Below are 13,345 nucleotides of genomic sequence, written 5' to 3'. Positions count from 1 at the left end.
TAAAAATAATGAGACTCAGAATACTGCAGTTGTAAGCCCTTTTTGTTTCTGCCAGGAGCCTTATGTCTTTCAGCTACCAGAATTTACACAATTTCACTTTTGAGCTTCTAAAAAAAAAACCCACAACATTCCAATAGCTGTCAAGTATCACATTGAAAAAAAAGAGGATAAAAGAAAAAGACAATACAAAGATTTCCATGGACTTTAAAAGTATCTGTGTAACAGATTATTAAGGAATACCTATGCTTCAGCTGACAAAACATAGGGTCTCTGGATCTGATTCAACTACAGGAGCTGACAGACTAGAAGTCTGCCACCAGAAATTACAGTCAGCATCATCCTATTATTCTCTTTTCCCGAGGACAAGCAGCCTAGATTCTTCAAAACAAAAATGTCATTTCATGTAGTTTTCTCTTGTCACACTTGACTGTATCCATAAGTGAAGTTACCGCCTTGCACATGATCTGTCTTTAAAGCAAACAATAAACCTGTGCCTTCCCTCCTACTACAGTACAGCTGAGATGCTCAAATAACCTTGCAGATTCTGTCAGCCCCAAATACTGCCATGTTTGTTTGTGAGTGTTACTCACAAACAGCAGAAATCAAACTGTCCAAAACTGCTGGATTCTAACTCTGTCCTCATTACAGGTTGGTCTTTACTTTTTGTACTCGGTGCCAATGCAAATGTTTGTTACAGGATTTTCCCTCACTCGCTGCAAGACCACACTGATCACGCTCGCCTCCTGTCTAGGGGTTTCTCAGCTGTGAGTCACAGCCCACTGCACAACAATCGTCTCTGTGACCAAACGTTGCTAAGGAAAACCACTCAGCCTGGTTTTTCCACTCTGTATCTCCTTACCTAATGGGCAAAAATGGGGGAGCACCCAGTACCATCAGAATTCAGGACTGGTGAGAGCTGCCAACTGGATAAGTCAGTAAGAGCTCCATAGGAGCCATAGGAGTTCCTATTACAAAAAGTCGCACCAACAGCTTCAGCAGGGGCATTGATCAGGATACAAAAGTGAGCAGAGCTTAGTGTTCACTGCATTAAAATTTATTCCTTTGCTCATTTTGCCATACACTGTTCCTAGATGATCAGGACATAAGCTCCACCTCTCCTGAGGAAACTTCACAGTGTACTGAAGCAAATTATTACTTCTGTTGTTAATGGAAAACTCCTTCCAATAAAAGCACCTTCACAAACAGATCTTACCAAGCACTGACTTGTTACAAAAATTAAAGGACCACAGTCATCCAACCCAATAAAGTAAACGAAAATACAGTCTCATGCAAGCCTGGCCTCCTCTGCACCCCATCATACCATGCTCTCCTTCTTCCTCTTAACCGATATACACATAGTTATGTACATTTTATTAATGTTAAATTTCTGCATGGATTTCCCATACCTTACACCATTTGGAGCTGATGGAAACGTACATTCACTTTGAGGAGTAACCCATTGGACTGCAAGGCTCTGGAGAAGTGACCACTGGCCATCTTGAGTCAATTTTATGTGTTCCAGTTAATCCAAGCAACAGAACAATAATGGGTATCTCCAACTTGCCTCCTACATGCTATTTCCTCATCTCTTCCTCTCTTAAAAGATCCCAACAAACAAAACCAAAAGAAAGGCACAGGGAGAATGCTGGAAAATAAATTTGCCTCTGCCCTGCCATCTGGGCTGTGAGTGTTTTTGGTTGCCATTTGTTTATGTGAGTCTTGAAGCTTATCCTTGTTTTACTGCATTGAAGCAGAGCTGCAGTACACCACCTCTCATTGCTCCTCTGCTAAAAATCTTCTCCAGCTTTCAATTCCCCTTTAGCATTCTTACTTGGCACCTAGCTCTGATTTTATGCTTTTTTTCTTTTTAGTGAGTCTCAGACCATTAATTCTCTACAACTCACAGACATCCAAGATCATCATTTCACACTGTAAAGATGGTCTTGTGTCATTTAGTTAACTTTGCCTACAGACTGTTAGATGCTCCCCCACGAGTCAATTCAATTTAACATCATCCCACAGTAATGGGTCACAGGAATATGGATCAGATGCTTTCTCACTGCTGGACCTCATCTGGATGGAGAAATGGGCTGACAGGAACCTCATGAAGCTCAACAAGGAGAAGAGCAAAGTCCTGAACCTGCAGAGGAACAAGAAAATGGAGCCAGGCTCTTTTCAGTGCCAGGTCCAGAGGCAATGGGAACAAAATTAAAGGCAGAAGGTTCCCTTTGAACATCAGGAAACACCTTTTTCTTGTGAGCGCCGGCACAGATTGGTCAGAGAGGCTGCGGAATCTCCATTTTTGGAAGTACTAAAAAAAGTCTAGACGTGGTCTGGGACAATTGGTTCTGGTGGACTTGCCTGAGCAGGGGGGTTGAACCAGGCACCCTCCAGAGGTTCCTTCCATCCTAAACCATTCTGTGACTCTGTCTAAAAGCAGTAATAGGTTATTTCCCTTATAGAATCTGTCAATCAGCCTAAGAAACAGCAGTGAAGTCAGGTTATCTTGTCACATTTTTGGAAACTGTAGGAGGAAGAATGGGATCTATACATTGGCTCATGTTTTAGTGATTGGAAGTCAGCATCACATGCAGTTGGGATAAGGAGAAACAGGATTGCCAGGTTTTATTGCTAGATCCCATGCTGCTTTTATGGGTAGAATAGTTTAATCCCTCTGTATTTTACTTAATCCATGTGAATAATGAGAACACATTGTACTCCCTTACATAATTACCACTGGATAAGGTATGTCATTTAATGACCTTAACATGTTTTGAGATCGTTATGTGAAAGACACCACACACAGGGTAACATCAGTAATTGAAATGGATATACCAGCAAGAGAAAGGCTCATGTCCTAATCTAGGAATGCATCCTAAACCATGAACACAGGGTGTGAAAGGAATTTGGATATACCCACAAGAAGATAAAGACACACATGAGGCTGAATGTTGGCAACCAAAATGATAACTCACTTTTGTTTAAGACCAAGGAAGACAGGAAAGAGGAAAGATAAAAAAGTAGGAAAAAGCAAAGAATTAGAGAAAGCAAGAAAGGATCCCATGGCCCCTTATCACACCAGGTCCTCACCTGCACATTGTATCCACAGCGCCTGGGCTCTGGTGGTTTGTGCTGTCAGCAGCTCAGGTGTGAGAAGCTCCCATATGCTCCTTTTGTTTTCTAAGTGCCACAGTTCGCTCTGACAGACCCAAGCAGTAGTAAAATGGGTTGTTTTACAGCGGTTCCACAATTAAAGACCAAATTAACATGTGGCTTAATATGTGAAATTGCTTTACATAAACATTACTAGTTAAATATAGCCCATAGAAATGCGTGTGCTGCATATATGAATATTAACAAATGCAGAGCCTATTTAAAAAAGTCACAGGCAGCCTCCAAACCTCAAAACAAAAATCTGAGTCAAAGCATAATTGTGTGTAAGCTCAAAACTCTGTCATTAGTGTTAGCTGTCTTCATTAAAGCAGTCTTCCTCCTTCAGTCACTTTAAGCCATGTATCCTTCCTTCTCTGACCAGATATCAACACTATTTTGAAATAAATATTTGGGTATTAAATCATTACAGCTCTTTTGGTGTTTGAATCACAATGTTTAGCTAGCAAGGCAGTTAAGTTTAAAAGCACTCAGCCAAGGACAAATTCTAGCTGTGGAAATGGAAAATAACTGGTCATGTTTGAAGAGAATGGCAACACTACAGCAAGAGGCCTCCAGTGTTTGACGACTTGAAGAGAAACAGGCACTTTGGTGGGGGAGAGGGGGCATTTGCCACAAAAAGGACAAACCTAAGAACCCGCATGAAGTGCAGGAGGAAGTACCTGGAAGGGGATTTTTGAAGCTCCGTCTGAAATACTCCAGCTAAAACTTCTAGAAATGTTCCATCGTAAAGTCAATTTCAATCACAGGTGTAAATGACTGACATTGTGTACTAAATTGCTATCAGTGTAATCTTTACTTTTTGATATTTTCTCCTGTAAGAACTTGGTTGCTGTTCTTTAAGAGAAACAATTTGGTGTGATTTGGAAGACTAAGCCTCAAAGCAGGTAGTGTGCAGCTAGGTGTATTTCAGAGTGGAGCTATTTTCAACTGGACAGTAGAAATGAGAGATACGCAAGTCTGGAAGAGAAATTTGGTATCTTAATATGCTTCTCTCTTTCAGAATAACTGTCCTAATATTGCTCTTGAAGTAAGATTTTGGTTTGCAGTTTTGAAAAAACCAAAAGGTAATAACTGAGTTTTTGATACTCTGTCACACCCCTTCAAATATTTATCCCTAACCTAAGGATTTCTGTTGGAATAGAAAACCCAAAAGTATTCCATTTTCTTAACTCTTGGCAAAACTATTTGCTACACAACCGGAAATGGAGTTTGATCAAGTGGCTACACACACAGAGAAGGCATCAGTTAGACAGCAACTGAACCATAATGAGTCTCTTTTACTCTTTTCTCTAGTTCTACAGTCTCTTGGTAATCCTCTTCAAAACATTACGCAGCAGTTAAGATAGCAATGCTTTTATCTATCCCCCTATGAACTAAAAGGAGGAAACAGCCCTGCAGCCAAAGCAGAGGAGACAAGAAGTGAGGTTAGCATTTAATATTGAGGTGAACACTTCAAAAATTCCTAACTCTTTGACCTCATTATGTTTTTACACAGTTTCTGTAATAACAGTCTCCAAGAGCAGCAATGACATGTGCCAGTCTGGAACTACAGAAAAATAATGAAATAGAAGGCTTTCAGTCTAAGTAGGCTACATCTAGATAGTTGCAGTGTTATTAAATACTACAAACTTTTTCAAAGTCCATGTGTAGAAGTTTACTGACTAGGCACAAATGCACTTTCTTCCACTTTCAGCTCATTCTTTTACGAAGCAATGAATATTTAAGTACCTTTAGTTAGTTATTTTATTTTTTTCACGAAGCTGAAATGAAATCTTGATTCAAGCTGCAACAATTCCTACATGTTATAAGAAATTTTCTAAGCCATCTAAGATCTGTTAGCCATGAGGTAAGCCAATCCCACCAAGAAGTACTTCTAGTGTTCCCCTATTCCAGCACTGCTTTTTCAATTTATGATATTCCTGGCTCTTGAGCATCTATGCAAATTTCCCCTTTTGGGAAGGAGAGAGGTTTTCTCTCTCTGCTTCCATACATTACTTTAAATTACTTTAAATTGATGTCTGACACTGAATTGATCCTAAACAAATTCTAATAATGATTGTGAAAATTATATTACAGATTAAGGCCTCAAGTAGTGTAGGCAGCCCTTCAGTGACTAATTCCCAATTTCCTACAGAATTTGTTTAGTTGATTAGTCTCTGTAGCCTGTTATAATTCCTCGGGGAATTGTCTGGCTCACTGACTCAGTGATAGGTATACAGGTGGTGATGTTACTCAAATTGCACATTTTGCCGAGCTCTTGAACTAAATCTGGTGCAACATTCCTGGTTTTCTCCAGAGGAAGCTACATCCCTTTGAGCTACTATTCTACAAAGTACAGAAATATGATCTTTATTAACCTTTTCGTTTCAGACAAACACTACCATAAACTCTATAACCATCAAAAAAATTCACTTGATCCCAAGTACAATTTATAAAGTGTTTTGCTTCAATCTTATCTCTAAAGGATTTGCTGTCTGCTGAACAGTCCAGTAAAGTGTTTCCTGGTTTGGGGCTAGCTTTGTCCAGGTGTAGTGAATCCAGGAGTCTCAGCCAACAGTTTTCACAGCCATGTGGGTAGTCAGGAGAACTTGGAATGGTCCTTTCCACTTTTCCTTAAGTGGTTCATCTTTCCACATGTGGACGTATACCTAATCCCTGGGTTGATGAGGATGTACCTGAATGTCCAAGGTTGTTGAGGATGCTAAACAACAAATCTATGCAAAACTGAGAGCTCTTTTCACAAAGATAATACATACTCTTTAAAATTACTAATTCCCATCACATGGCTTTCTCCTGCGATAGTTTGATACAGCCTGCCTTAAATAATATCATAAGGACATTCATAAGATCTTTCTTTAGATCCAGGCTGTATTCTAATTCTTAATAAAGCTAAAGGAAAAGCCTGAGGCCATCTTAGTGAAGTTTCTTTACAAATCTTACTTATTTGCCATTTCAGATTTCAGTTCATCCTTTCTACTATTCCACGGGAATGAGGTCTCTAAGGAGTGTGGATATTCCATGTAATTCCCAAGCACTTTGCATAAACTTTGAACTGTTTCAACCACAGAATGAAATCCTCTGTCTGAAGACAGGCCCAATGGTACCCCAAATCTGGGTATAATTTCCTTTAAAAAAACTTCTGTTACTTCTTGAGTTTTGTTGGTGTGACAGACAAAGGCTTCTGGCCATCCAGAAAGGCTGTCTACCAAGAACAGTATCAATAACCATCTTCCCAGGCTAGTTCTAAAATATAAGTCTTGGTTTAAGACAGTCTAAAGAAGTGGACACTCTAAAATGAGTTACCTCCCCTTAGTTCCATCCAGTCCCTTTCCACCAATAAGGAACAAATACAAGTAGATGTTAGTGAATAGATAACAATTTATTGCTAAGTGAAACAGCAACAGGCAAAAAATAACAGTAAATAATCACTAGATAGTGATCACTAGATAAAATTGCTAAATATCACAAATCTCATGGGAACAAAGAGACACCTGAAGTGGTGGAAATGCCTGTAGGGTGACCCAGCCTCAGGGATTGGCTCGCTTTGCAAATGTCACTCCAAAACAGTTTTTGATAGTGTGCAGAAAATCACGGTGCCAAAGACTGGTGTCCACTGAGGAGTCCTGCAAAAATCAACTTTATTTGCATAAAGGGAGAGTCTAGTGGGCCAGACCCCTGTGGGGTCTCTCAAGTTTTTGGAGGATCCAGCCTCCTTTTATCCTAAACTCCCTACTGCATGTTGCCCTCCTCCCTTCCCCATTGGCTGAAATAGCAGGAATGTAGAAACTTCCCAAACCACTTACTTACTACATGTCTTCCTTCCAACATGTACCCCCACACCCATTCTTCTAGAATATTGGGGCTTTCAGGTTATCTAGTTACATGGTCTGATCTCTCCTACACCCTCTCTAGGAAAACCTGAAAATTTTTAACTTTTCACACATGACTGTAGAACTAGGCTTGTTAGTTATGAACAGGGAAGGCTCTGAGTAGCTTACTGAGGTTAGAGATTTGCTGGATTGCCTCAAAGATTTCCATAGTCTTGGCTTGTTGCTGGATTGTGGCTTCCAGCTTTGCCATTTGAATTTGGAGCCTGAAAAAGAAGTATAGGCCTTATGACAGAAGTCCACAAGAAAACAAATCACAAAGGAACCCCATGAAAGAACCTCATCTGAAACAAAAGCATCTTTGAAAATCATGTATTAGTATCTCACTGGGATGCAAGATGACAATCCTGTTTTTTTCACAGAATCACACAAAGTGAAGCCTTGCTCTACTGTCTTACCGTTGAATGCGTTCTTCCAGCTGGGGGATAGCTGCAGCTGATGAATCAAAAGACTCAACCAGGCGGCCTTGCATGTTTCTCAAAATTGTTATTACCTTCTTCTCCTTTAGGGCATTCTTCCCTGACTCAGCATAATAATCATTCTTGTTAAGAAGTTCTTTTAGGTCCTTAAGCTGTCAAACCACAAGAACAATCCCCAGTAGAAAGCTTTTATATACTTAAAAAAGTAGAGTGCTTTGATGTTAACTTTCAAAACCTGTGTTACTTCTTCATCTTTAATAGTGGGCCCTCTCCTACACTGATTTCCTAGAGTGTTTCCTAAAGACTGGCACAACACTTCTCCTCTCCTCTCTCAAGTACTCTGAACACACTTTGTAGCCTGTTCTGATGTCACAGTTTAGGAATGGTATTCCCCAAATTCATGCTCCCACTGAGACTCTCCAAACCACACTGCTGCTCCCTTACTCCCTCCTTCCCTTCTCCCTCACCCATGTAACAGGAAGGAGAACTGGGGACACAAAGGGTAAAGGTAATGGGTTCAGTTCAGAACAATTTACTGGAAACAGCAATGAGATATGAAAACAGTAACAGCAACAATATTCATAAAGAAAAGTGTTCAAGAGAGCAGTAAGAGATTCATATGCAAAATGCTCAGAACTGGTGTTACCCAACCACTCCCTGTGCCACACTTATTCCACCACTAGGGAGTAGATTCCCTTTCCTTTCCCCTTCCCCATGCACAGCACCTGCTCCTGCCCCCTGCCTGCCCCCTCCACCCTCTGTCCTCCAGTTGTCCTCCAGAACAATCTCAGGGCCCCAGCCATGCCCCCTCCTGGTTACCACAAAAATCAACCCTGTCCTGGCCTGAACCAGGAGAGTTGACTATTCAGCACAATTAGAAACTCCTCCTATTCCTAAAGTGACTTTACAACTCCGTAAAAATGGTGACGGGGGGAAGAAATACTACAAAACATCAGCACAAAACTCCAACAGGCCTACTCTTTCTTTGTCAACACAGTCCACTTTGCCAAACCAGAGAGAAGAAGCAAATACTGTGTGCTCCATGAAGCTTGGGAAGCAGCTTTTTGAAAGGAATACACATGGCCTTCTCCAATTAAGGACAAAGTGACATCACAACTAGTGATTTTTTTAATTGTAGTCACCAGACTTATCTGTCACATCAGTTATGTGTCATTCAACTTACTCCTGTGACAAAGTTGTGTAGTGTACTAAGAACAGCTTAGTGGTGTCAACAGGGAAACATCAAAGGCAACAGTGCTGTTTCTTTCCCTGAACCGCCCCATGTTACACAAAAGTCTTAAGGAATGAAGTTCCCTGCTGTTTACTACAAAGAAGGCTTGGGTCAGAAGACCTGAGAAGAAACAGGTATTTTCCATACCCTAGTTTTACACTTCTCCAGTTTCTCCAACAGCAGCTTCTGTTCCCTCCTGCTGTTGGTCTTCACAGTTCCAAGTGGAGCTCCTTCCAGGGAGTTCTTTTTGAGAATTTTGTCAAGCTTCTGCTCGGCCAATGGCTAAGGAAATGGTTTTTCATGAGCATGGCAAAATCAGTGCAAACATGACAACAAAAGCAATGCTTTTACTGATGAAATTACATCATTAGATCGGTCTACAGGTTGAGGGAGAAGTTGGCCAGCAGGGAAGCAATTCTCCCTTTCTACTCTGCTCTTGTGAGACTCCACCTAAAGTAGTGTATCTCCCCCTGCAGCCCCCAGCACAAGGCAGACATGGACCTGATGAAAAGAGGCCAGAGGAGGGCCACAAAGACATTCATAGGGCTGGAACGCCTCTCTCATGGAAAAAAGGCTGAGGAACTTGGGATTCTTCAGTTTGAGAAAAAGCAGGCTCTGGGCAGATTTTATTGCAGCCTTTTAACATAAAAAGAAGGAGAGATCATTTTATCAAGAATTGTAGTGACAAGCCAAGGGCAACAGTTTAAAATGAAAAGACAGTAGATTTAGATCTGATATAAGGAGGAAAATTTTCCATGTATTGTGATGGAGCACTGGACCAGGTTGTCCAGAGTTGTGCTCATCCCTGGAGGTGTTCAAAATGAAGCTGAATGGGAATTTTTGCAGCCCTTCTGCTTCAAATAAATATGAAATTAAGTTCAAAATACAACTCAGGTCCAGATCAATTACCTTCTTTCAGCACTATTTCAAAATGAACTCACTAGCAAGAACACACATGCTTACACTGATAAGTTTTATCTAGAGATATCTGCATCTGTCTCTAAGAGTCACCTGTTTGTCCTGCTCAGAATCTGTTTGAGTTGAAGAATCAACCTGTAGCTGAAGATCTTCTCCCTGAAATGTAGGAAGCTAAGCAAGCAAGAAAAAAGAGAAATCCTCAGCAGGACTGTAGCATCCCACTGCCTTCAAGAAGAGAGCATGAAGAAATGTGACTTCTGCCAAAAGTAGTGTAAGAGCTCAGAAAGAGAGCTAAGTACCTTATTCTCAGAAGAGGAGATAAGATGTTCCTTCTGTTCTGCTCTTGCAGCTGGTAATAGAGAGAAAAAATAAGATAAGAGTGTTGCTGCTGTGAGTGCTTCTTTCACTTTGCTTTTCCAAAACTGATTCACTCCAGAGAGGCCTACAAAGGTAAACATGTAGTCCCTCTGAAATTACCTTTGCTGAGCTCAACTGCAGCAGAGCTCACACCCACTCTGTTTTGGTCTGCAGCAGGAAGCTGCACATCAGCCAACACTTTCTTTCGACCTTCAGAATCAGTCTGCGTAATTTAAGACACATGTAAGAACTGGCACAGGCTGCTTCCACACCACCTTCCACCCTTAAAGCTTCTGCTTCAGCCAAGAGGCCTATCAAGAGAGGGATCAGGTAATGGAAAGAACAAAAAGGGCAAACACGGTCAGCGTGTTTGGCATCTCTCTTGAGTAGATCTTTCAAAACAGGATGAAGTCCACCTGCCCAAATTTGAGAGAAGGCAGAAGAAATAGGTCTCTAAACTATGGGTCATCTGCAACCATTTGACATTGACTGGATCCACAAAAGAGATTTCTGAGGTGGGAAAAAGCAATTCTCACAATGCCAGCCTTCTAGGGCTTCAGGGGACTGTAACCAGATGGAAGTGTTATTTCTTTGTCCTAGAAATCCCATATGGATGTCAGCTGCAAGGAGGTCCAGGACTTTGTCCCAGTCCCATCTGAACAGCTTGTCTGAAGCAGCAGCATGTCAGGGTCCAAGTTACAAACGTTTGGCCTAAGCAGCAGCAAAGGAAAATGAACCTAGAAGCAGGTGAGCCAGTGAGACTCCCACTGCCTCCTTCAGAGAAGGTACCTCAGAATCCCAGGGAAAATCATTGTCTTCCTGTTTTGCCTCTCCCCCTGCTGGCTGCAAGACTCTGTCTTCATTTTTCACTTCTCTCCATGCTTGTTTCCAGACCCCTAAGGAAAGGTAAGCATGTAACAGCTATGAGTGTTTATTTTACTCTGCTTTTCTGCACCGGATTCACTCCAGAGAGGCTTACAAGGGTAACCACTTAGTTCCTCTGAAGTCACCTTTGCCGCGTTCCACTGCAGCAGAGCATGCATCCAACCTGCTGCTGTTTGCAGCAGGAAGCTGGACAGTGGCCAACACTACCCCTTCACCTTCAGAATCAGTCTGTGTAATTTAAAAGACATACGTGAGAACTGGCACAGGCTGCTTCTCCACCCATTTCCACATTCAAAGGCTGTGCTTCAGCCAAGAGGCTTAACAAGAGGGATAAGGTGATGGAAAGAACAAAAAGGGCAAACACAGCAAGCACATTCAGCATCTCTGTTGAGCAGGGTTTTCAAAATGGGACCAAGTACACCTGCCCATGCCACAGAGAATGTAGGCAAAAGAAATAAATCTGTAGACTGTAGGTCATATGGGAACCCAGTTGACATTAACTGCATATACAGAAGAGAGGTGTTTGATGGAAAAATGAATCCTCACAATTCCAACCCTGCACAGTTTTCACAGGACTGTAACAAACACAGAGGTTTACTACATAATCCTTACTGCAAATCTAGCTTGGACATCAGCCACAAGGAGGCCAAGGATATTAGCTTGACCTCACTTTGTCCTAATTCCATCTGAACAGCGTGTCTGCAGCAGCAGAATGTGAAGGTCTAAGGTATGAGTGTGTGGCAGAAGCAGCATCAAAGGAAAATGAGCCCAGAAGCCAGCGAGTGAGAGGGACCTCACTGTCTCCTTCAGGAAAGGTACCTCAGAATCCCAAGAAGAATCATCATCTCCTGCTCTTCCTGCTGGTTGCAAGACCCCTAAAAACAGGTAAGAGGCTTGTCATAGCTCTGAGTGCTTGTGTCACTCTCCTTTTCCAAATCTGATTCACTTCACTGAGGCTTACAAAGGTAACCACGTAGTCCTTTTGGAATTACCTTTGCTGCACTCCGCGGCACCAGGGCGCACACCCATTCCTTTGTGGTCTGCAGCAGGACGCCACTTGCTAGCAAACACTTCTTCTACAATTTTAGAAAAAGGCTGTGTAATTTAAAAGACACACATAAGAACTGGCACAGGTGGCTTCTGCACCCACTTCCATGTTCAAAGCTTCTGCTTCAGCCAAGGTGCCTAAGGAGATGGATAAGGTGATGAAAAGAACAAAAAGGGCAAGCAAAACCAATTCATTCATCACTGTTGTTAAGCAGCAATTTTAAAATGAGACAAAGTCCACCTGCCCAAGCTTGAGAGAACCTAGGCAGAAGAAATAAATCCTTAAATTGTCAGTCATACACAACCATTTGATATTGAAAATTCACAAAAAAGATCTGTAAAGAAGAAAAAAGTAATTCTCACTATTCCAGCCTTCTAGGACTTCAGAGGACTGTAACCAAAAGGAAGTGTTACTTCTTTGTCCTAGAAATCCAGCTTGGGGATCAGCCACAAGCCACATGACATTAGTTGGACCTCACTTTGTCCCAGTACTAACTGAAGAGATTATCTGAAGCAGTAGCACGTCAAAGTCCAAGTAAGGAGGCTGTGGCAGAAGCAGCATCAAAGTAGAACGAACCCAGAAGTAGATGAGCCAGAGGGACCCCACTGCCTCCCTCAAAGAAGGTACCTCAGATCCCCAGGAGGAATCACTGTCTTCCTTTTTCACTTCTGCTGCTGCTGCTGGCAAGACACCTAAGAAAGACAAGAAGCGTGTCATTTCTGTGAGTGCTTATTTCACTCTGCTTTTCTCCACCTGCTTTCACTCCAGAGAGGCTTACAAAGGGAACCACTTAGTCCCTCTGAAATTACCTTTGCTGCGCTCCACTGCAGCAGGGCGTGCATCCAACCTGTTGCTGTTTGCAGCACGAAGCCCCACACTGGCCTGCATTTTCTCTGGACCTTTAGGATCAGTCTGAGTAATTTAAAAGACACACATGAAAACTTTCCTGCTCAAAGTTTCCGCTTCTGCCAATAGGCCTAAGGAGAGGGATCAGGTGATGGAAAGGACAGAAAGGGCAAGCAGAGCCAGTGTGTTTGGTATCACTTCTGAGCACCATTTTCAAAACAGTAAAAATCCACCTGCTCAGTCTGGAGAGAACCTAGGCAGAAGAAATAAATCTCCAGACTGTAGATCATATGTGAACCAGCTGATACTGCATGCATCTAGAGAAGCAAGCTGTGTGATGAAAAAACAGCAATCCTTTCAGAGGACTGTAACCAAGAGTGAGCTTTACTCCTCTGCGCTATACTAGAAATCCTGCTTGAAGGCCAGCTGCAAGGAGGCCCGGGATATTAGCTCGACCCCATTTTCTCCCAGTCCCAAGTGAAAAACTTGTCTGAAGCAGGGCATGTCAAGGTCTGAGTGTGTGACAGAAGCAGCAAAGGAAAACAAACCCAGAATCCAGGGATTCATAGGAGCCCCACTG

The 13,345-nt window shown here is 42.1% G+C and overlaps 1 protein-coding gene across 11 annotated transcripts in view; it reads right to left on the bottom strand.

Annotated features, from left to right (window-relative positions):
- Positions 1-6,532: 6,532 nt before the first annotated feature.
- Positions 6,533-13,345, bottom strand: part of LOC111924728 (uncharacterized) — a 41,010-nt gene continuing 34,197 nt past the window's right edge. The window contains exons 11-24 of one of the 11 annotated variants that reach the window (XM_086882148.1): positions 12,729-12,831; positions 12,547-12,611; positions 11,864-11,966; positions 11,691-11,746; positions 10,997-11,099; positions 10,776-10,882; positions 10,107-10,209; positions 9,929-9,978; positions 9,723-9,785; positions 8,859-8,993; positions 7,460-7,632; positions 7,173-7,267; positions 6,978-7,092; positions 6,611-6,797 (exon numbers count right to left, since the gene is read on the bottom strand). In XM_086882148.1, coding sequence (XP_086738274.1) covers positions 7,049-7,092; positions 7,173-7,267; positions 7,460-7,632; positions 8,859-8,993; positions 9,723-9,785; positions 9,929-9,978; positions 10,107-10,209; positions 10,776-10,882; positions 10,997-11,099; positions 11,691-11,746; positions 11,864-11,966; positions 12,547-12,611; positions 12,729-12,831 — 1,200 coding nt within the window. In that variant the 3' untranslated portion in view covers positions 6,611-6,797; positions 6,978-7,048. Of the gene's footprint in view, positions 6,798-6,977; positions 7,093-7,172; positions 7,268-7,459; positions 7,633-8,858; positions 8,994-9,722; positions 9,801-9,928; positions 9,979-10,106; positions 10,210-10,775; positions 10,883-10,996; positions 11,100-11,690; positions 11,747-11,863; positions 11,967-12,546; positions 12,612-12,728; positions 12,832-13,345 lie in introns of those variants that run through there. The other 10 variants (XM_086882149.1, XM_086882147.1, XM_086882150.1 and 7 more) reach the window with 10 other exon arrangements.

This window comes from Cyanistes caeruleus, chromosome 3 (assembly GCF_971803275.1).
Source record: "Cyanistes caeruleus chromosome 3, bCyaCae1.hap1.1, whole genome shotgun sequence".
NCBI classification, from domain to species: domain Eukaryota; kingdom Metazoa; phylum Chordata; class Aves; order Passeriformes; family Paridae; genus Cyanistes; species Cyanistes caeruleus.
This window is presented reverse-complemented; position numbering and strand designations above follow the sequence as displayed.